General features: G+C 58.2%; 1 protein-coding gene across 2 annotated transcripts in view; it reads left to right on the top strand.

The window, feature by feature from the left end:
- The window catches only part of MEGF8 (multiple EGF like domains 8), a 37,553-nt gene that overhangs the window by 4,334 nt on the left and 11,740 nt on the right, over window positions 1–21,479 (top strand). Inside the window, exons 2-29 of one of the 2 annotated variants that reach the window (XM_059382707.1) lie at window positions 1,989–2,152; window positions 2,418–2,624; window positions 3,419–3,599; window positions 3,673–3,761; window positions 4,343–4,758; window positions 5,199–5,344; window positions 5,474–5,596; window positions 7,251–7,405; window positions 7,661–7,780; window positions 8,135–8,279; window positions 8,363–8,526; window positions 10,710–10,910; window positions 11,306–11,506; window positions 11,929–12,165; window positions 13,044–13,162; window positions 13,251–13,382; window positions 13,478–13,591; window positions 14,035–14,283; window positions 14,771–14,970; window positions 15,306–15,516; window positions 15,618–15,867; window positions 16,377–16,509; window positions 18,148–18,395; window positions 18,475–18,585; window positions 18,719–18,837; window positions 19,411–19,618; window positions 19,954–20,134; window positions 20,633–20,796. In XM_059382707.1, coding sequence (XP_059238690.1) covers window positions 1,989–2,152; window positions 2,418–2,624; window positions 3,419–3,599; window positions 3,673–3,761; window positions 4,343–4,758; window positions 5,199–5,344; window positions 5,474–5,596; window positions 7,251–7,405; window positions 7,661–7,780; window positions 8,135–8,279; window positions 8,363–8,526; window positions 10,710–10,910; window positions 11,306–11,506; window positions 11,929–12,165; window positions 13,044–13,162; window positions 13,251–13,382; window positions 13,478–13,591; window positions 14,035–14,283; window positions 14,771–14,970; window positions 15,306–15,516; window positions 15,618–15,867; window positions 16,377–16,509; window positions 18,148–18,395; window positions 18,475–18,585; window positions 18,719–18,837; window positions 19,411–19,618; window positions 19,954–20,134; window positions 20,633–20,796 — 4,988 coding nt within the window. The remainder of the gene's footprint in view (window positions 1–1,988; window positions 2,153–2,417; window positions 2,625–3,418; window positions 3,600–3,672; window positions 3,762–4,342; window positions 4,759–5,198; window positions 5,345–5,473; window positions 5,597–7,250; window positions 7,406–7,660; window positions 7,781–8,134; window positions 8,280–8,362; window positions 8,527–10,709; window positions 10,911–11,305; window positions 11,507–11,928; window positions 12,166–13,043; window positions 13,163–13,250; window positions 13,383–13,477; window positions 13,592–14,034; window positions 14,284–14,770; window positions 14,971–15,305; window positions 15,517–15,617; window positions 15,868–16,376; window positions 16,510–18,147; window positions 18,396–18,474; window positions 18,586–18,718; window positions 18,838–19,410; window positions 19,619–19,953; window positions 20,135–20,632; window positions 20,797–21,479) is intronic. The other variant, XM_059382708.1, reaches the window with a different exon arrangement.

The following is a 21,479-nucleotide window of genomic DNA, read 5'->3' on the forward strand; positions in this document are numbered from 1 at the left end:
TTTTTTTAAAGATTTTATTTATTTATTTGACAGAGAGAGATCACAAGTAGGCAGAGAGGTAGGAGAGAGAGAGGAGGAAGCAGGCTCCCTGCTGAGCAGAGAGCCCGATGTGGGACTCGATCCCAGGACCCTGAGATCATGACCTGAGCCGAAGGCAGCGGCTTAACCCACTGAGCCACCCAGGCACCCTTTATTTTGTTTTTTTTTTTTAAAGATTTTATTTATTTATTTGACAGAGAGAGATCACAAGTAGGCAGAGAGAGAGAGGAGGAAGCAGGCTCCCTGCTGAGCAGAGAGCCCAATGTGGGACTGGATCCCAGGACCCTGAGATCATGACCTGAGCCGAAGGCAGCGGCTTAATCCACTGAGCCACCCAGGCACCCTATTTATTTATTTTTTAAGAGAGCATGTGAGCAAGTGCAGGAGAAGGAGGGGTAGAGGGAGAGAGAATCCTTTTTTTTTTTTTTGGTGCCAAAACCAAGAGCAGAACCAGAGAGAGAGAATCTTCAAGCAGGCTCCACGCTTAGCTGAGGTCGTGACCTGAGACACATAACAACTAAGCCATCCAGGTACCCCAGCCATGGAGGGCTTTTGAACAGGGTAGGGCCAGAACCAGATGCCAAGTGGGGACAGTCTCTCAGGGACCGTTGTCAGGGCAAGACGGGAGGCCAGGGAGGAGGCTGAATCAATGAGCCTGGGAAGAGACAGTGAGGCCTGGAGTCACCATCTTGAATCTTCCCATCAGCCTTGGTGGGTGGGGAGAGTATCTCCATTTTACGTAAAGGAAACCGAGGCTCAGAGAGCCCGTGGAACCAGCCCAAGATCACACGGCTAGTGAGTGGTGTGTGAGCATCTCTAGTACGCAGGGGAGTGTGCTGAGGGACATCGGGGAAGGGGCTGGCCCAGTGTCCCCCAACAGGTCAGGAGTGGAGCAGGAACCCAGGTCTAGTTTCCCGAGCCCCCAGTGTAAGATGTGGGATGGGGGTTATGGAGGGCTAGGCCTCTCCTGTGGTCCTAGCTGGACGTCCGCTGGGACTGCGGTCATCTGAACACTCACCTGGGCCAGACGTCAATGAAAGCTCCCTCGAGGGGCTGGTGGTTGCTGGCTGGGGTTGTCAGGTGGGACGCTGGCCCGCGCCCCTCCACCCACCCCATGTGGCTTTGGCTTTTCGGAGCTTGACAGCTGTGTTCTGAGAAGGAGCATTCTAGGATGTCCAGGTAGAAGCTGCGAGGCTTCTCTGATCCAGCCGTGCAAGGGCCAGAATGTCCACTTTGCTGCTGTGTGTCGGTCACGCTAGTCTCTTGGAGGGTCTTCCCAAGGTACAGGGAGCGAGGAATCAGCCCTCCCCTCTTGATGGGAGCGGCCAAGAAGTTTCAGTCAGCCTTAGGACTGTTACAACTCTACTTCCCAGATGGAGAAACAGATTCAGAGAGGTTAGGAGACTTGCCCGAGGCCACACAGCTAGTAGCTAGTAAGTGGCAGAGCCAGGAAGTGAGCCCAGGCAGGCTGGCTCAAGTCTGTGCCTTTAGCTACTACAAGAAACCGAGCGGAGACCTGGGGAGGTGGGGAGAGGAGCTGTGGTACTCCAAGGTTTGGCCCATCCAGGGGGAAGAAACTGGCCTCTTCCCTGCCCCTCAGGCTTAGTGTCGGAGGCTTACAGCTCTGTATGAACCCCTGGGGTTGGGTTCTTTCTGGGGCCCTTCAGCTTGGCCGCCGGAGTGGTGGGAGGTGTTCAGCCTGGTCTCAGGAGTCCTTTCTGGGGCTGACACTGTAATTCCTTCTCTGGCCCCCATCTCCCTGGCTGTCACTGCTCTGGTCTCTCTGGGCTGTTGAGACCAGGGGGCCCCTTGAAGGCAGAGCTCAGGTCTGACTTATCTTTGGGCCTTCAACATCACCAGGCAGTCCTTGGTATTTTGGGATGGGGTACATGGAGGCACAGGAAGAGGGTCCACATCTGAGCCCAGCACCCTCTACTCTCCCTGCCCAGCCCCAAGCCCCCAGCACCGGATCCTGCTGGACTTCCTTTTCCTGGACACGGAATGCACTTACGACTACCTGTTCGTGTATGATGGGGACTCTCCCCGAGGGCCCCTGCTTGCCAGTCTGAGTGGGAGCACTCGGCCTCCACCCATCGAGGCCTCCTCAGGCAAGGTTGGTGGGGCCGGTTGGTGGGGGTCTCTGGCTGGAGTTCTGGGTGGACTTTGGAGGAAGGGGGTTCGATACACAGAAGAAAACAAAAGAGGGGGAGGGGCAGAGACCCAGCAAGAGAGAGTTGGCAGCAAAGAAGGGTGGAGAGAGACCCAAGAAAGGAGGCAGGGACGCGCCGGGTGGGGTGGGGTGGGGTGGGGATGGGAGCAGCCCACCCCCCAGTCCAGTCCCCGGAGCCCCTGCAGCCGTGCCCATCTTGTGCCTGCAGATGCTGCTGCATCTCTTCAGCGACGCCAACTACAACCTTCTGGGATTCAATGCCTCCTTCCGCTTCTCCCTGTGCCCTGGGGGCTGCAGCAGCCGTGGGCAGTGCCGGGCCCCTGGGGTGTGTGCCTGCGAGCCTGGCTGGGGGGGCCCTGACTGCAGCCTGCAGGAGTGTTCAGCCTACTGCGGCAGCCACGGCACCTGCGCCTCGGTGAGCCTGTCCCCAGCTGTGTGTCCCCCGCCCCCAGGTGACCACACCTACTGCTCCATGTGCCCCTGCCTGAAACTCCCTGGCCCCTTCCAGGACAGCCATCCCTGCTTAGGACCCTGCTGTCACCCTCAGGACTCCCCTCTCCTCCCAGACCCCACTCCCATCTGCCCTCCAGCCCCGCCTTGCCTTCATCTGGGACCCCTCCTGTGCCTGTGTCCACCCTTCCTGCCTGTAACCTACCTTTCGCCGGTGAACCTACCTGCCTTCCCCTTGCCTGCCAGACTCCATCATCCCACCCAGTCACTTTTTCTGGCCTTGGGCCCCCAGCCCTGACTTCTGCCTGCTGACCACTGACCTTGTGCCTCAGCCATGCACACACAGCCTTGGGACTAGATCACATCTTGAGCCCTCCTGCCTTCACCTCCCCAGACTGAGGTCGTCCAGCCTAGGCTGACCTTGCCCTCACCGCTGCCTTCTCCTCCAGTCTCTCTTGCTCTCTGTCCTCATTTTCCTCTCCAGGGCCTTCTGTCGTTCCCATTCCCTTTTCTTGATGGTCTGTCTGCTTTTTCCTACCTCTCTGCTTCTCTCTGGTTGTGTCTCTATGTCCCTTTCTTCCTCTGTCTGTTGGCCTGTCTCCTTCCTGGCTGTTACTCCATCTCTCCTTTCCTGTCCACCTTTTTCCTTCTCCCTTTCGGTCCCGTGTGCCCCCCCCCCCCCCCCGCTTCATCTCTCCTCCCCCTTTCTCTCTCTCTTTCTCTCTCCATCCTTGCCTTTGTGTGCCCGTCCCCCTCCAGCCTCTGGGACCATGCCGCTGTGAGCCTGGCTTCCTGGGACGCGCCTGTGACCTGCACCTATGGGAGAACCAGGGAGCTGGCTGGTGGCACAATGTGAGTGCCGAGGACCCCACCTTCTCAGCCCGGATTGGTGCGGCTGGTGCCTTCCTGTCCCCACCAGGGCTGCTGGCCATTTTCGGAGGTGAGCTGATGGGGCACGCATCTGGGGTCTGGCGGCCTGTGGCCAGGGCCTGAGCCCATCTGTCCCTCAACAGGCCAGGACCTCAACAGCGCTCTGGGGGACCTGGTCCTATACAACTTCTCTGCCAACACCTGGGAGCGCTGGGACCTGAGTCCTGCCCCGGTATGAATCCCTGCTGCCCTCCACCCCCAGGCTGCTTGACTCCCCCTCCCCCCTCGGAGGCGCCTGTCCACTCCGGCAGCCCCAGCTAGGGCACCCTAGAGCGACCCCACCACCCCATACGCCCTCAGCCTTGCTGCTTGATACAGGCCCACGTCATCCTCCCAGTGCCGCTTTTCTACGTTTGGCTTTCTTTTTTGCTTCCTGTATCTCCTTTTTTGCATCTTACTCTTCTGTGAATCTCCTGTCTCTTTCTCTTGGTTTCTCTTTCCATTTTTGTTTCTGCGCATTGGTCTTCTGCTCTCTCTTGGTCTCTGTGTCTCCTCTGGGCTGTCTATCAGTCTGTCTTTCCCTCTGCTTTTCTCTGCCATTTCCCCTATCCCCTATCCCTACCCCCCAGCCTCCTTTTTTTTTTTTTTTTTTAAATTTGTTTTTCTTTGCTTGTGTCTGTCTTGCTGGGTCTGTCTTCCTTTCTCTCTTTGTGTATTTCTGTTTTTCTCTGTGTCTCTACATCTCTCTCTCTCTCTGGTTGGCTTTCTTGTCACTCTGTGTCACCATCCTGTCTCCCGGTCTCTTGCCTACAGGCTGCCCGGCACTCCCACGTGGCTGTGGCCTGGGCCGGCGCCCTGGTGCTCATGGGCGGCGAGCTGGCTGATGGCTCCCTCACCAGTGACGTGTGGGCCTTTAACCCACTGGGCGGGGGCCACTGGGAGCTCCTTGCACCACCTGCCTTGGGTTCCTCAGGGCCACCAGGCCTGGCAGGTCATGCAGCTGCCCTGGTGGACGATGTCTGGCTCTATGTGTCCGGTGGCCGCACGCAGCACGACCTCTTCTCCTCTGGCCTCTTCCGTTTTCGCCTCGATGGCACCAGTGGAGGCTACTGGGAGCAGGTGATTCCGGCTGGCGGGCGGCCCCCTGCCGCCACTGGCCACTCCATGGTGTTCCACGCGCCCTCACGCACCTTGCTGGTTCACGGTGGACACCGGCCCTCCACTGCTAGGTGAGTGACCTGCTCTGCAGGGCCAAGCCTGGCCTGGTCACCTGGGTCTTCAGTCTTTAGTGGTGTTTGCCCATTGATGGACTTTCTCAGTCATCCGGGCCTTCCTTCCTTAGGTCATTCCCTAGTTCACTCGTTCTTTTATTTGCTCATCTGCAAATCTGACTCTCTAACCCTTCATTCAGTCTCTTGGCCACTTACTTCCCACATTCTCCCACCCATCTGTCTGCTCATCTACGCCCTGCTGGGTCAAGGCCAGCCCTGGCTAGATGATATGCAGAATCCAGAGATGACCAGACCCAGGTCCTGTCCACTGGGAGGCGGGTGAGGACATAAACCTCATCACGACAGTCTCACCCTGACCCATCATGGGGCTCTTGAGAGCCTGGAGAAGGGAGAGAAGCCCTTCCTGCCCTGAGGCCCTCCTCTGCTCCTACCAATAGGTTCTCTGTGCGGGTGAACTCCACTGAGCTCTTTCACGTGGATCAGCGCGTGTGGACCACCCTGAAGGGCCGGGATGGGCTTCAGGGCCCACGGGAGAGAGCCTTCCACACAGCCAGTGTCCTGGGGAACTACATGGTGGTCTATGGTGAGGAGGCTCCCTGGTCCTGCCTGCCTGCCTGCCAGGGCCTCACGCCCACACTGAGCTGAGGCTCCCTGCCTGAGGGTCCCCACCTTCGCCAGGCTTGCCAGCTGTGCCCCTTTCCTCCTTTCCCAGGGGGCAATGTGCACACCCATTATCAGGAGGAGAAGTGCTATGAAGATGGCCTCTTCTTCTACCACCTTGGCTGTCATCAGTGGGTGTCGGGGGCCGAGCTCGCCCCCCCAGGAACCCCTGAGGGTGAGTGGCCCCCTCTGTTTTCCTGAGAGTCACACCTCCCTGACAGTGAAACTGGGCTTTGGGCAGGAACCATGTTGGTGCTCGTAGGGTGAGCCAGATGTGCTGTTGGAGCTGGGCTCTGGAGGCCAGCCCATGCTGGGGGCAGCGTGGGGCCTCAGTTGCCATGGAGATGGGAGGCTGGCCCCAGAGCATTGGTCTAGGCTCCAGCCAGCTTTTGTCCATTTCCAGCTGCCCCAGGGAACCGCCTGTGTTTGACGTTTTCAAGGTCATAGAGTGGGCAAGTGGCAGAACCAGGATGGCTGGCCCCAGGCAACCATTTGTACAAAAATATCATTTAATCTCTCTGTGCCTCAACTTGCCCATCTGTAAAACGGGAATGACAGTAGCACTTAAACCACTGGGCTGTCGTGAGAGCAGTTGAGATGGCACGAAGAAGGAAGACTGCCTAGCCAAGGGCTCAGTATGTTGACTTTATGAAGGTGCCAAGAAGGGGGTGTGGAAGAACCTTTCAAACTCCTTAAATCAGACTGCTTAGGGAATCAGAAGGAAGCCACAGGTCCTGAGCTCGGAAAGACACTTGTACACACAAACCGGGCATATCATTTCAGGGCGCTGTGGACTTCAGGAGACCCATCTCCTCTCCCTGCTCCACTGGACAGAAGAGCAAGGACAGAGAAAGTCATAAGGAAGGGACATTGACATTTAAGGGGTAGGCTGAGTGAAGGGTTCCCCATGGAACCCTGTTTGACCATCAGGAATAAAGCCTTGGCCTGGCATTCAAGGCCTCGAATCCAAGGCTCTTCTGTTGGTCACCGACCATTTACCCATCACTTAGGACTCCTAGTTCTGAGTGACAGGCTCCAACCCAACCAGCTTGAGCAAAACCAAGTTTCTTAGCTCTCTTGAGTGACAGCTGGCTTCAGTCTGGCCTGGGTCTGGAAGTTCACAGGTTGGCATCAGCTAGTTCTCTTTCAAGTTTGCTTCAGTCTGTGGCAGGTTTGTCTTTTGCAAATGGTCGCCAGCAGCCCTGGGCCTATATACTACCCCTTTAAAAGGCCCAGAGGGAGGAAGCACATGCCTTTTCCCCCAAAATCGTAGGAATTAGGTCCTCTTCCTGAATGAGTCCCTGACATGACAGGCCTGGGCTACACCCCAGTGCTGCTAGAGGCTGGGTTAGCTCAACTCGACCTGTGGACTGTGATGGGAGAGGGTGGTTTTCCAGAGGACGATCAGAGGCTGTCCCAGGGTGGGAGGCTGATGCCAGACAAAACCAGGTCAGAGTCCAGCGGCCTTGCCTCATGGCTCCCTGAGGGCAGGAAGATGGTCTATGTCTAGAGGAGGAAACCAAGATAAAGAGAAGTTGCTTCTCCTACTCAGTGCCACACAGCTAGTTGGACCCGTGATTTGAACCCAAGTAAGTGGAAGACCTAGGAATGGAAGCCAGGTTTTTCTGACTCCGAAGATCAGGCTCTGTCATCAAAAGGTGTCCTGGGCAGTGGTGTGGGGACGCGTTCAGTTGAAGCAGGAAGTCGGGGGCTGGACTGGGGCATGAGAAAGTTGGGACAGTCCTCCTGGCAAGGGAGCCATGAGCTTGGGAGACTGGTTGGAATCTCATGTCCTTGGGTTGGTGGGGGGTGGGGTGTCTGTATTCTAGGCCGAGCAGCACCTCCCAGTGGGCGGTACTCACATGTAGCAGCTGTGCTTGGAGGCAGCGTCCTGTTGGTGGCTGGGGGGTACAGTGGCCGGCCCCGTGGGGACTTGATGGCCTACAAGGTGCCTCCCTTTGTGTTCCAGGCGCCTGCTCCGGACGTGAGCACTGGGGAGATAGGGAGAGGGTGGCTGCTTGGGGTGGGGGGGAACTGGGAGGAGGCATGGTTCCCAGGGAGGTGGGAGCAAGTTGGGGTGGGTGCCTGGGAGAAGGACTGGGGGTCCCTGGGGCTGAGGGCAGAGTGGATAGGGGTCCTTAAGGTGTCAAGCAGTTGGGGTTCCCTGGGATCATCAAGGTGGGTATGAGGGAGCAGGCTCCCAGTCTGAGGAGCGCCCCCCACCCCCGTGTCTCTGCAGTACCACTTAGACTATTGCTCCATGTACACGGACCACAGCGTCTGCTCCCGTGACCCTGAGTGCAGCTGGTGTCAGGGGGCCTGCCAAGCTGCGCCACCTCCTGGGACTCCCTCTGGGGCTGTGAGTGACCATCCCAGTGCTCTTTCTCCTCGCATGGAGACTCGACCCTCAGTGTCTCCCTCTGTCGAAACCCAGTAGAGGACTTTCTTCCATTTGGGAGACTTGTTTTCACACGAACCTTGGCACTCCTGACCTCTGACCCCTGAACCTCTGGCCCATCCTGATCCTTTTGAACTTACAACCCTGCAGAGCCCCTAGGTCCTGTCCACTCGATCTTTCTCATTCCAGTTCATTTTCAGTTCCCTTCTCCGATTGCCTGCCGCTTTCTACCCTGTGACTCTTGAACCTGCAGCACTTCCCAGGTCCCCGTGAAGCCCCCGTGGACAGTAACCCCTGTCCCTCCCTTCCCTGCAGTGTCCAGCTGCCAGCTGCCTGGGCCTGGGTCGCCTTCTGGGTGACTGCCAGGCCTGCCTGGCCTTCAGCAGCCCCACAGCTCCTCCCCGGGGGCCTGGCTCCCTGGGCTGGTGTGTGCATAATGAAAGCTGCCTCCCCCGGCCTGGTGAGTATGCAAGGGTGGTGTGGGATGGAGCGGTGCAGCACCCCACACTGACTGCCATTCCTGCCCTCCTCCTGTCCTCACAGAGCAGGCCCGCTGCCGAGGGGAGCAGATCTCGGGCACCGTGGGCTGGTGGGGGCCTGTGCCTGTCTTTGTCACATCCCTGGAGGCCTGCATCACCCAGAGCTTCCTGCCTGGCCTGCACCTGCTCACTTTCCAGCAGCCACCCAATGCCTCCCAGCCTGACAAGGTGGGGAGCCAGGGGATGGGGCCCAGTGTGTGGTCCTGGGGTTTTCATTGTTCAAATGGTTCTATACCAATCTTGTGGTTTCATAATAAGCCTTTACATTCAAGGGTTTGATCTTCCTTATTGCATAAGAGGTTTTTTTTTTTTTTTAAAGAGTTTGTTTATTTATTTGACAGAGAGAGATCACAAGTAGGCAGAGAGGTAGGCAGAGAGAGAGAGAGAGAGGAGGAAGCAGGCTCCCTGCTGAGCAGAGAGCCTGATGCAGGGTTGGATCCCAGGACCCTGGGATCATGACCTGAGCCGAAGGCAGATGCTTAACTGACAGAGCCACTCAGGTGCCCCATCATAAGAGTTTTTTAAATTGTGCTAAAACACACATCACATGAAATTTACCATCAGCAACATGAAGCACATTCACAGTATTGTGCGATCATCACCTAGTTCTAGAACATGCTCGTTACCCCATAAAGAAACTCCAGATCCATTAAGTAATCCCTCTCTGTTCCCCCTCTCCTCCAGCCCCTGGCAACTGCTAACCTTTTAGTGATTTGTCGTTGGCAATCCGCTAACTGTGGATTTGCCAACTCTCGTATGTCGTGTAGCTGTCCCCAGCATCCCCCCAACTCGATGTCACCCTGAGTCTCTCCAGAAGATCATCTGGGATTTCTTTTATATCCTTGTAGGTCTGCTTATTCAGATACATGCACATGTGACATTTAATTCTTTTTTTTTTTTTAAATATTTTATTTATTTATTTGATAGAGCGAGAGAGGGAACACACGTGGGGGAATGGGAGAGGGAGAAGCAGGCTTCCCGCCAAGCAGGGAGCCCGACGTGGGGCTCGATCCTGGGGCCCTGGGATCAGACCTAAGCTGAAGGCAGACACTTAACGACTGAGCCACCCAGGCACCCCTAATTATTATTATTTTTCTTCCCCCAAAAGTAATATTCCAGTCTCACTACACTGCCACTTCTATTTTTTTTTTTTAAAGATTTTATTTATTTAGTTGGCAGACAGAGATCACAAGTAAGCAGAGAGCAGACAAACAGAGAAGGGGAAGCAGGCTCCCTGCTGAGCAGAGAGCCTGATGTGGGGCTCAATCCCAGGACTCTGGGACCATGACCTGAGCCAAAGGTGAGGTTTTAACCCACTGAGCCACCCAGGCACTGCGCCACTTCTGTTTTTTTTTTTTTTTTTTTAAATATTTTATTTGTTTATTTGACAGACAGAGATCACAAGTAGGCAGAGAGGCAGACAGAGAGAGAGAGAGGAGGAAGCAGACTCCCTGCTGAGCAGAGAGCCCGATGTGGGACTCGATCCCAGGACCCTGAGATCATGACCTGAGCCGAAGGCAGCGGCTTAACCCACTGAGCCACCCAGGCGCCCCCACTTCTGTTTTTTAACATGTCCTGGCAAGCTTCTTAGAACTTAGGAAACACCCTCAATTTTTTTTTTTTAAGAGTTTTGTAATACTCCAATTTAGATTCTAGAGCTGTAGTGCTATAGTTTCCTTAAGTAGTCCTTTGTTGACGAATACTTGGCTTATTCCATTCTTTTGCACTTATAAAATGATTATAAAATGCATGCGAATAAATCATGTAGTATGTCTGTCACTTTGAATGTTGGATCTGGATTCTCTCTTTTTTTTTAAAAAAACTCGTGTGCTGGTTTATTATTATATAACCAAGAACATGTTACATAGGGTGAGGTCTGGAAGGTTCGTGAGCAAAGGCGCTCTGTCCCCATATAGAGCTAGGGTCTGGGAGTTCACAGGAGCTAGGGTGTGACCCCCCTGCTGGCATGGGCTGGCATGGGCTGTGTTCACCAATTTGGAAATTTCTATGAACCCTGTAGTTCAGGGACTTTTTAAAATAGCGTGGACTCTTAAGGGCTTTGGTGGAAAGTAGAAAGGTGGACTGTTGGGGAAGAAGCTCTTGAAAGGTCTGGGGTCTCGGAGTTTGATGAAGGAGGTGATGAGCGGGGGGGCCGGGACCGTGCTATCTATTGTCCAAGTTGGAGTACTGACTCCCGAGTGCCCCTGGCCTCGGTCTCTCATTTGATGCAAGAGGGAAGGAAGTTGGGGTGCCTGATTTTTTTCTGGTTCTGATGTTTGCCTGAGAGGTGTGGCCACCATGGGGCCACTCGGAGAGGCACTCACGCATACCTTCCTCCCCGGCGGGCCCAGGTCTTGATCGTCCGCAGTACAACTATCACCCTGACGCCCAGCCCAGAGACCGATGTGTCCCTGGTCTACCGTGGCTTCATCCATCCCCTGCTGCCCGGAGGGCCCGGAGGGGCGGGGGCTGAGGATGTAGCTGTGTGGGCCCGGGCCCAGCGTCTGCACGTCGTGGCTCGGATGGCCCGGGGTCCTGACACGGAGAACATGGTAAGGGTGCCTGACCATTCAGGGGGCTGTTAGTAGCAAATATGGGGAGTGGGGTATATAGTGCAGGGAGGGGCTGGGGAGAAATCAGAGGCATGGGACATATCCTTAGTGGAGGGAGTGCCCTGGGGCTTTCAGTTATGAATGGAATTGGGAAGGAATTTTGAAGAAGGTGTGGAAGGTCTGAGTTACCAAGTCAAACGCCCCCAAAGAGGCCATGGGTGATGGTAGTGGGGTTAGTTGAGGGTTCTCAGAGGTTCTTGGGGGTCTAAGGATCTCTGAAGCCCTCTTCCTCTTCCCAGGACGGAGGTGAGGTGGGTTTGGGGCTCTTGGAGGTTTCAGGGGTTGGGTCAGCTGGAACGTTCTGACCCCCGTATCTGTCCCTCACCTGTACCCAGGAGGAGGTGGGGCGCTGGGTTGCTCAGCAGGAGAAGGAGACGAGGCGGCTGCAGCGCCCAGGGTCTGCTCGCCTCTTCCCGCTGCCTGGCCGGGGCCACAAGTACGCAGTGGAGATCCAGGGCCAGCTCAATGGCTCAGCAGGCCCTGGGCACAGCGAACTCACTCTGCTGTGGGACCGGACTGGTGTGCCAGGTGGCAGCGTGAGTACTTTTGCCCGGGCCTCAGACCCCTGGAGCTTTCTGAACCCCAGGCTGCAAATTCTAACTCTCCTGACCTAACCTCCCACTCCCTGACTCTTGACCTCTGGGCCTCACCTGGAGCCCTCCAGACACCAACCTCTGACCCTCAGACTCTGACCTGATCTCACATTCTGACCCCCTGCCCATATCTCTTACTCCACTTTCTCTGACTTCTGCCCTCTGTGCTCTGCTCCCTCATCTGGATGCTCTCAAACCCCAATCCCCTTTTGTCTTCTCCTCCTAAAGCCTGACTTTCCACATGCTTGAGTTCTTGACCTTGTCTCTGAACACTTAAGTGTTCAGCGCTCAACCCTGACCCCTACCGCGGCCCTCAGCTCCCGCCCTGGGTGGACCCCTGGCCCTCACGTGAGCCCTTCCCCCAGGAGATCTCCTTCTTCTTCCTGGAGCCCTACCGCTCTTCAGCCTGTTCCTCCTACTCCTCCTGCCTGGGATGCTTGGCAGACCAGGGCTGTGGCTGGTGCCTGAGCAGCGCCTCCTGCCACCTACGCCAGAGCGGGGCCCACTGCGGGGACGACTGGGCCGGCGGGTCCCTGCTGGTGCTGGTGCCTGCCCTCTGCCCGCTCTGCGAGGAGCACCGAGACTGTCATGCCTGCACTCAGGTGCCTGCCAGGCCATGGAGGGGAAGTCTCAGGGTCAAGGCAGCCGAATTAGGCGACCAGGGGTGGGGGCGGGGGTGAGCCCGCTGGAATTGGCACTGGCATCCAAGGGGTCCCTTGTGTACAGTGGGGGGAGACAGGTGGGCCATTGTCCTTGATCTGCAGGTGAGAGCCAGGTGGGGAGCAGAGGAGAGGGGCTAGAGAGTGGGCTCCTGGCAGTCAGGACTCTCGCAGTTGTAAGGGTGAGAAAACCTCAGCACCTTTTTACCGGAGGGGCCTTTATGGGCTCGGGCCCCAGAGCCCAGAGATAGGTCTTTAGGTGTGTGGTTTAGGCAGTGTCGTCGGCGTCCACCTTCTCCATCCTATATCCTCGCTTCCCTTGGATGTTCACTTCTTGGGAGAGGCAAGGGAACCACAAGGGCCTCAGACTTTCATCCCCCTCCTTACCCACCCCCAAGTCCCAAGTAAGAGAGAGCACCTTTCTGTCCCCACCCCCCCTTTCGCCCCCAGCTCAGCGGAAGTCCCAGAAGCAGGTTTTGTTGGCTCTGGTTGGGTCTTGTGCCAGTTCTCAGAACCATCTGGGAGGCTGGGGTAGAGGGGCGGGAGTTGTGGCCCCTTATCTACCTCTGGGGCTTAAGGATCCATCAGCTGCAACTGGACCAGACACAGGGGTTCTTTGCCTCAAAAGGAGGTGGATGCTGGGAAGGCAGATCCCATGGATGCCATTGGCTGAAGGAGGAAGTCTGGAGAGACAGGCAGCGGGGGAGGGAAGGGGGCTTGGAGGGGTGGTCTGTGGGGTGGGGCAGGTGAGGGAAGCAGCTGCTTATGGATCCCGAGGTAGATGGCTAAGCTGGGCTCTAACTCCTTCTTTAATTCCCCAGGACTCCTTCTGCGAGTGGCATCAGAGCACCAGCCGCAAAGGGGATGCCGCATGCAGCCGGCGGGGCCGGAGTCGGGGTGCCCTGAAGAGCCCAGAGGAGTGTCCCCCACTCTGCAGCCAGTGAGCCACCTGGGCCCAGGGAGTGGGGATGTAGGGAGCTTGGGGGAGCTGGTGCACAATTTGACCTGCCCCTGCTCCCCACCCCCAGGCGCCTGACCTGTGACGACTGTCTTGCCAACTCCAGCCAGTGCGCCTGGTGCCAGTCCACGCATACCTGTTTCTTGTTCGCGGCCTATCTGGCCCGCTACCCGCATGGGGGCTGCCGCGGCTGGGATGACAGGTGTGGTCTGGGCAGGGGGGTGAGGCTCACAGAGAGAAGGGCAGGGCGCGGTGGGTAGGGCTCGGACACCCCCACCCACACCTGTCGCCCCACAGTGTGCACTCGGAGCCTCGGTGCCGGAGCTGTGACCGCTTCCTGACCTGCCACGAGTGTCTGCAGAGCCACGAGTGCGGCTGGTGTGGCAACGAGGACAACCCCACGCTGGGCCGGTGAGGCCGGGACCACAAGGCTGGAGGGCTGGTGTATGGGCAGGGTGTGGGGCTCTCTCCCACTCTGATTCTAATGGCTGATTGTCTCTGTTTCTTCCCTTTCCCTCTCTCTTCTCCATCTCCACCCTCTCCCTGTCTCTGTGACTGGTTTCTTCTCATCGTTCATCCTTGTCTTTCTGTTTCTGTCTTTCCTTCTCTCTCCCATTAACTATTTTCCTGTATGTCTCTCCCATCCCCTGGTTGCTTGTCACAATTCCTCCTGTCGGATTCCTCTGGCTGGGTTTCTTTGTCTCTCCTTCATTTCTGCTGTGTCTTTCTGTCCATATTCATATGCCTGTTTCTCTTTCTCTGATTGGTCCCTTTCTGTCTGTCTCAATCTCTCAATTCTTTATCATCTCCCTGTTCCCTCCCTCTCCTCTGTCCCCAACCTCCCACCCCCCCAGGTGCCTCCAGGGAGACTTCTCAGGGCCACTGGGTGGGGGAAACTGCTCCCTGTGGGTGGGGGAAGGCCTGGGGCTGTCGGCGGCCCTCCCTGCCCGCTGGGCGTATGCCCGCTGTCCTGACGTGGATGAGTGTCGTCTCGGCCTGGCGCGGTGCCACCTGCGGGCAAGCTGCCTGAACACACCCCTCAGCTACGAGTGTCACTGCCAGCGAGGCTACCAGGGTGATGGCGTCACCTACTGCAACCGCACGTGAGCTGGGAGGGATTTCCATGGAGATGTCGCCCTGGGGCTGGGGCACTTGTAGACGGAGGGAGGAAGCCATTGTGGTGCTGGGGTGCCTCCCTGGGGAACCAGCATCCCTGTGAGCCAGGGGGCTTTACCTTGGGGGTTAGGCCCTCATTAGAGTGACGGGGTCTCCAGTGTAGCACTAGTTACTGTGGAGACGGGTCACTCCTGGACTGCAAGCCACAGTCTTCTGCGTTGCCATGGAGATGGAGGAGGATCGAGTTGAAAGGGATTTTCAAAGAGAGCAGATCCCTGGTGGTGACATGTGGTTACCATAGAGACAGGAGTTACCACGTGGGACGCCCACAGAGTCCCGGACGGGTGGCAGCGGGGAGAACAGGCGATGGCCTGGGATGGCGTTGTTGTGGAGAGGAGGGGGCGGACTGGGGCGGGAGGTGGGTGTGGCTTGGGTACTCTGGCCCAGCTAGTCTTGCCCCCACCATGCTCTCAGGTGCCTGGAAGACTGTGGCCATGGTGTGTGTAGCGGTCCCCCCGACTTCACCTGTGTGTGTGACCTGGGCTGGACGTCGGACCTGCCCCCGCCCACACCTGCCCCAGGACCTCCTGTGCCCCGTTGCTCCCGGGACTGTGGCTGCAACTTCCACAGCCACTGCCGCAGGCGGGGGCCTGGCTTCTGTGATGAGTGCCAGGGTGAGCGGCCTCCTCCTTGACTCCCGGGGCTGGCCTCAGAGACCCTCCTCAGGGCTCTAGTGTCCTTCCTCTGCCTGGGCTTCTGGGTCCCCCAACCCAGCTAGTGCTCCTCCTGCCCCATGGCCTGCTCCAGACCCCACACGGTTTCAGTGCCACCCATGTCTTTGGTGGGGGCTTGGTCTCCCCTCTGGGGGTGTGCAGTACCTCCCCAGTCTGGGTTCCCCCAGTCACCGTGGTCTGGAGCAGCTGTGTGGGGTCAGGGATCGGCTGAGCATTGTAGGGCTCCTCTTGCCCTTGACCTGACTCCGTGTCCTGCCTGCCCCGGGCCTCCACAGACTGGACGTGGGGGGAGCGCTGTGAGCGGTGCCGGCCCGGCAGCTTTGGCAATGCCACGGGCTCGGGTGGCTGCCGGCCGTGCCAGTGCAATGGGCATGGAGACCCGCGCCGTGGCCACTGTGACAACCTCAGCGGGCTCTGCTTCTGCCAGGACCACACTGAAGGTGCCCACTGCCAGCTCTGCTCCCCTGGCTACTATGGGGACCCCCGGTGAGCCAGGGGCCCGCCAGGAGGGCCGGGGGAGGATTAGGGATGGGATGGGACAGGACGGGACCCGTCTGATGCTCTTGCTCTCTCCTCCATCTACCCAGGGCTGGTGGCTCCTGTTTCCGGGAGTGTGGGGGTCGTGCCCTCCTCACCAACGTGTCCTCAGTGGCGCTGGGCTCACGCCGGGTTGGGGGGCTGCTGCCTCCAGGGGGCAGGGCAGCGAGAGCCGGGCTGGGTCTGTCCTACTGTGTGTGGGTTGTCTCAGCCACCGAGTTGCTGCAGCCCTGTGCCCCTGGGACCCTCTGTCCCCCACTCACCCTCACCTTCTCCCCCGACAGCAGCACCCCCTGCACGGTGAGTACCGAGGGCACCAGGGTTCAGGCCCATGTCTCCCCTGCCCAGTCCGAATCCGCAGACGGACCCTGACCCCGCATCCCTGTTCCTTTATCCTCCAAACTTTAAGCTGTCGTCTTCAGATAACAGACCTTCATTCCGGAGCCCACAGACCCTCCCGTTCCCCAAATCACCTGTTTCCTGGGCCTCCCACGCCCCAGTCCAGGTGTGCTTGGTATTTGTCGTGTGTGGGTCAACTCCGACTGGTAGGTTGTGGCCGCCAGGAGCTATGTGTTGAGAGAGAGGCTCTGTGCGAGAGTGCCTGATCCCTGAGCCGTGTCTGCTGTGAACACAGGAGGGGGATGGTGGCCGCAGTGTGACTCTATGTCCGGAAGTTTCAGACGGCCCATTTTCCTGGGCTCAGAGTGTCTTCCCCTCTTGAGCTCCTCCTCCTCCTCCTGGACCCCACACATCCCTCTTCCTCACCTCTGCTGTCCCCTGAACCTTCATTCTGTGCCCTCCACCTCCAGCTGAGCTACGTCCTGGCCTTTGATGGATTCCCGCGCTTCCTGGATACTGGCGTCGTGCAGTCGGACCGCAGCCTCATTGCTGCCTTCTGCGGCCAGCGGCGGGACAGGCCCCTCACTGTGCAGGCCCTGTCGGGTACGGGGTCTAGGGAAAGTGGGACCCTGTCCGAGGCTGTGTAGCCCTTGCCCCTTACACTGTCTCCCAAGGTAGGCTCAAGGCCCAGCCTGACTCTGCCCCTGACTCCCTGGCTGATGCCGGCTCTTGTCACATCTGGGTGGCAGAGAGGATTGCCCTGGCTGGGCTGCCTGTCTGGGGCTGAGTGGGACAAGTCTCTGGGGGACACAGAATGTAGTGTGGGAAAGCCCTTGCCCCCTCCTCAGCCTGGTGGTTCTCAGCCAGAGGGATTTTGCCCCTTGGGCCTTTTGGCTCTGTTCTGGGCAGGGGCCAGAGGTGCTGCTCTGCAATCTGCAGTGCCCCAGACACCCCACAGCCGAGACTCACCAGGTCCCATGGCGTTGGCAGCACTGAGGGTTTGGGAAACTGGCTCCTGCTGAGCGAATTGCTATAGAAATGATTCATTACCTGTGGCAGTTGAGGGGCCCAAGTTTGGGAAATGTTTCTGTTCGCCTCGTAGATGAGTGAGATCTCCAAGGCTGGGGCAGGTAGTTGGCCGGCTGGCTCGGGATCGTGTGCCACCTCAGCCCCTCCCCAGGGAGCCGCTAGGACTGAGGGGCCCTCCATTTCATTTCATTTCTTTTTTTTTTTTTTTTTTTTTTTTTAAAGATTTTATTTATTTATCAGAGAGAGAGAGGGGGAGAGAGCGAACACAGGCAGACAGAATGGCAGGCAGAGGCAGAGGGAGAAGCAGGCTCCCCGCTGAGCAAGGAGCCCGATGTGGGACTCGATCCCAGGACGCTGGGATCATGACCTGAGCCGAAGGCAGCTGCTTAACCAACTGAGCCACCCAGGCGTCCCCATTTCATTTCATTTCATTCAGCCATTGGGAGCACCCCCAGTGAGGCACGCCTGAGCTGGGTGCCGGGGGTTCAGCAGGGAACAGGGGGATGCAGGCCCTGCCTTCAGGCACCCATGGCAGGGGTGGGGTGCAGTGGGGGACAGACAGCACTGAACAAATTACAGTCAGAACAGGGACGCCTCTGCTAAGGGACAGAGGAAGTGGGAAGGAGCAGCCACCTGGCTGGTCTGGGGAGTTGGGGAGGGCTTTTTCGTAGAGGGATATTTTCCTGGAGGTCTGAAGGGGTCCTTGTGTGCCGGGGTGAGAGGGGGTGACTTCTCCAGGCCAGAAGAGCAGTGGGTGCCCAGGCCCTGAGAGGCTGGAAGGGGGCCTGCTGTGCTGGAGTGCTTAGGGCTGGGACAGTGGGAGTCCTTGAGGTCAGAGGGCCTACAGCCCCCCTCGAGCATCATTTTAATGAGATTGTATATGCATATGCTCTGTCTAATTCCTGCCCCCTTCCCCACTGCTAATCTCTTTGTAGGTAGACCTTGCTTTATGTCTGAGCTGTAGGGAGCTGTGCAGGGTTTCCAGCTTGGTTTCGAGCTGCCGGCATGGGATTGGGATCAGAATTTGATGGCTTGGGTGAGGGAGAGGGTGTGCAGTGTGTGGGGGAACAGTGAAGCATGACACTGATCCTAAATGATAAGGAGTGCCTTGTTGCCCTGCCCGGTGACACCAGATTCTCTCTAACCCCGGGGATAGAGTCGCGTCCTGGAGCCCGGCCCGGCCACAAGCTTCTGGCCCCTCTCCCCGCACAGGGCTGCTGGTGCTGCACTGGGAGGCCAATGGCTCCTCATCATGGGGCTTCAACGCTTCTGTGGGTTCTGCCCGCTGCGGGTCGGGGGGCCCCGGGAGCTGCCCGGTCCCCCAGGAGTGTGTGCCCCAGGATGGAGCCACTGGTGCTGGACTCTGCCGATGTCCCCAGGGCTGGGCTGGCCCCCACTGCCGCATGGCTCTGTGTCCTGAGAACTGTAGTGCCCACAGTGGGGCAGGGACTTGTAACCAGGTATGGGGGGAACGGGCAAGCCACAGGGGGGCGGGGGTGGTACGCCGGCTCCCCTGAGCCTCCTTCTGCTGTTCCTCAGAGCCTCGGTGTGTGCATCTGTGCCGAGGGCTTTGGGGGCCCCGACTGTGGCACAAAGCTGGACGGTGGGCAGCTGGTCTGGGAGACCCTCATGGACAGCCGCCTCTCAGCCGTGAGTTGTGGGTGCCACTGCATGGAGGTGCTGCCCGCTTCCTGGATGGTTCTCCCCTTCCCTCCATCCCTGGGACCACCCCTCAGCCCCGACTCCCAGCCTGATCCCACGCGTCCCCCACCTCTGCCCCCAGGACACTGCCAGCCGATTCTTACACCGCCTGGGGCACACCATGGTTGAGGGACCTGAGGCCACCTTGTGGATGTTTGGGGGCCTCGGCCTGCCTCAGGGGCTGCTGGGAAACCTGTACAGGTGAGGACAGCCTCCGGAGTGGGTGGGGGGATGCCTGAACGAGAGGAGGTCACCTCAGGAGATGCTGACATGTGTGTCACATATGAGTTCCCTCGGGTGTAAACAACAAAAACAAAACCAAAAAAACTGGTGTTAACAAAAACCTTTGGGGGCGCCAGGTGGCTTAGTTCGTTGGGCATCTGCTTTCTGCTCAGGTCATGATCCCAGGGTCCTAGGATCAAGCCCCGAATGGGACTCCCTGTTCAGTGGGTAGTCTGCTTCTCCCTCTGCCCCCGCCACCGCTTGTGTGTGCACTCTCTCTGTCCTGCGCTTTTCCTCAAATAAGTAGATAAAGTATCAAAACAGCAACAACAACAAAATCCTCTACAGGTAAAAGATACCCAAAAGATGCTGGGATGCCTGTCACAGGAGGCTCACCCTTATTTGGGCAGTTGCCACCCCAGGGGAGGGACGTAAGATGGTTGTCAAAGGAGGGGCACACTAGGGGATTTGGGGATATGCCTGGGGGAGGTGACCCCAAGTCATGAGGGGATGACTGTATGGTGAGCTTCCTTTTCCGCCCCTTGGTGCCAGGTACTCAGTGAGTGAGCGGCGGTGGACACAGATGTTGGCGGGAGCTGAGGATGGGGGCCCGGGCCCCTCACCCCGCTCCTTCCACGCGGCTGCCTACGTGTCTGCTGGGCGTGGTGCTATGTACCTTCTGGGGGGACTCACAGCTGGGGGTGTCACTCGCGACTTCTGGGTGCTCAACCTCACCACCCTGCAGTGGCGGCAGGAGAAGGTGAGCCCCTCTCCCTTCCCCAAGCGTGTCCCCTCCTGCCCCCCCACAAGCTGTCTCTAGCAGGGCCCACCAGAGTTCTCCTGCCCATCTCACCCCCACGGGATGCAGCTTCCCCCAGAAGGTACATGGCACTGAGCAGGCAGAAAAGGCAAGGGGGCCTACCGCACCCCTCCTGGGACCATGGCAAGTTAGAAGCTTGGGGTCTGACAGCTGCGGGCAGCTCACTACCTCCTTATCTGTTCAAGGGGAGTGTGGGGAGTTCTGAGTCTTGTTTCTGCCTGGAAGCTGAGCCCTAACCTCTGGCTCCTTGGTGACCTCTGCCCTTTATCCTCCAGGTGCCCCAGACCGTGGAGCTGCCGGCGGTGGCCGGTCACACCCTCACTGCCCGCCGAGGCCTGTCTCTGCTCCTGGTGGGTGGGTACTCCCCTGAAAATGGCTTCAACCAGCAGCTGTTCGAGTACCAGCTGGTGACTGGCACCTGGGTGTCCGGAGCCCAGAGCGGGACACCCCCAACAGGTAAGGCTGGGGACAAGGAGGGGACAGCACCTTGAATGCCAGGCCATCCAGGCTTTGTGGAGGCTCTCTGACCACTGCCATACCCTGTGGTCCCTGCCCCTTAGACCTTGTTATGTTCCCGTCTTTCCCCCACACCCACCCAGGTTCTCAGACCTACTCTTGGGAAGTTCAGTTTCCTGCAAGAGGCAGCCCACTGCCTGCCCAGTGACAGTGGGTTTCTGCATTCCTCTCTTAGGTTCTAGATCCCTGCCCCTCAGGCATTCCCCTTCTCCCTTCTTTGCTCACTGTATCCCCCAGGACATTCAGGTAACCCCATCTCCCCCTCTTCTCTTGCCGGGAATTGCAAGTGCTGGTCCTTTTGAGCCGAAGCAGGAGGCGGGGGTTGACAAGAGCTCCTGCCTGGTATGGGAGCCTAGGAAGAAGGGGAACCTAGGAAAGTGGGAGGGCAGTCCTGATTACCAGCCCTCCCCGCACTGTCTGCTCACTTGTGCTCCCCAGGTCTCTACGGTCATTCTGCGGTGTACCACGAGGCCACTGACTCCCTCTATGTGTTTGGGGGTTTCCGCTTCCACGTGGAGCTGGCTGCCCCATCCCCTGAGCTCTACTCCCTGCACTGTCCCGATCGCACCTGGAGCCTGCTGGCCCCTTCCCAGGGGGCAAAGGTCAGGAAAAGAGGCATATACAGCTTGATCGAGAGGGCAGGAAGGGCCCCCCACCCCAACCCAGTGCCCCAGGGACTGGCTGAAACCTGGACTACTAGTCCCCTCCTTTACAGTCCCCTAGACTCAACTATGCCCCCATCACATCTCCCCTTCTTCCATCACTCAGTTGGAGGGAAGCATCCTAGAGCAGGAGGTCAGAGGCCTAGATTCTGCCCCAACTCTACCCCATTGTTGGTGTGGCCCTCCAGTTCCCAGCCTCCCCTTCTGTAAAACCTGGGACTGATGCCTCTTGTGGTGGCCGCCTTCAAGGCCAGAGGAGATAGTAGGTGGGAGTACGTGGTCCCTGGATGTGCTGGTTAGAGATGATTGAGTGTTCCATCTGCGAACATATTTCCTTTTGGGGACTGGACTATAAGGGAGGCCTGAGCCTCCCCCTAGATGTCCTCAGCCCAGCTGGCCAGGTCACATGAGAAATGTGGGATTCATCTCAAGCAGCCTGGGCCAGGTTCCTGGGGGAACAGCACAGGGCATGGGGGTTCCAGGAGTTTGAGAGAGGGAGCTGGCCCTGGGGGCTGCTCTGAAGAATGAAGGAGGTCTTCTGGAGGAAGGAGCTGAGATTTGAGGGAGGTTGGGTTGGGTAGGGCTGGTGGGGGCTGAGGTGTGGGAGGGTGGTGGGTGGGCTG

This window comes from Mustela nigripes, chromosome 17 (genome assembly GCF_022355385.1).
Source record: "Mustela nigripes isolate SB6536 chromosome 17, MUSNIG.SB6536, whole genome shotgun sequence".
Lineage (NCBI taxonomy): Eukaryota > Metazoa > Chordata > Mammalia > Carnivora > Mustelidae > Mustela > Mustela nigripes.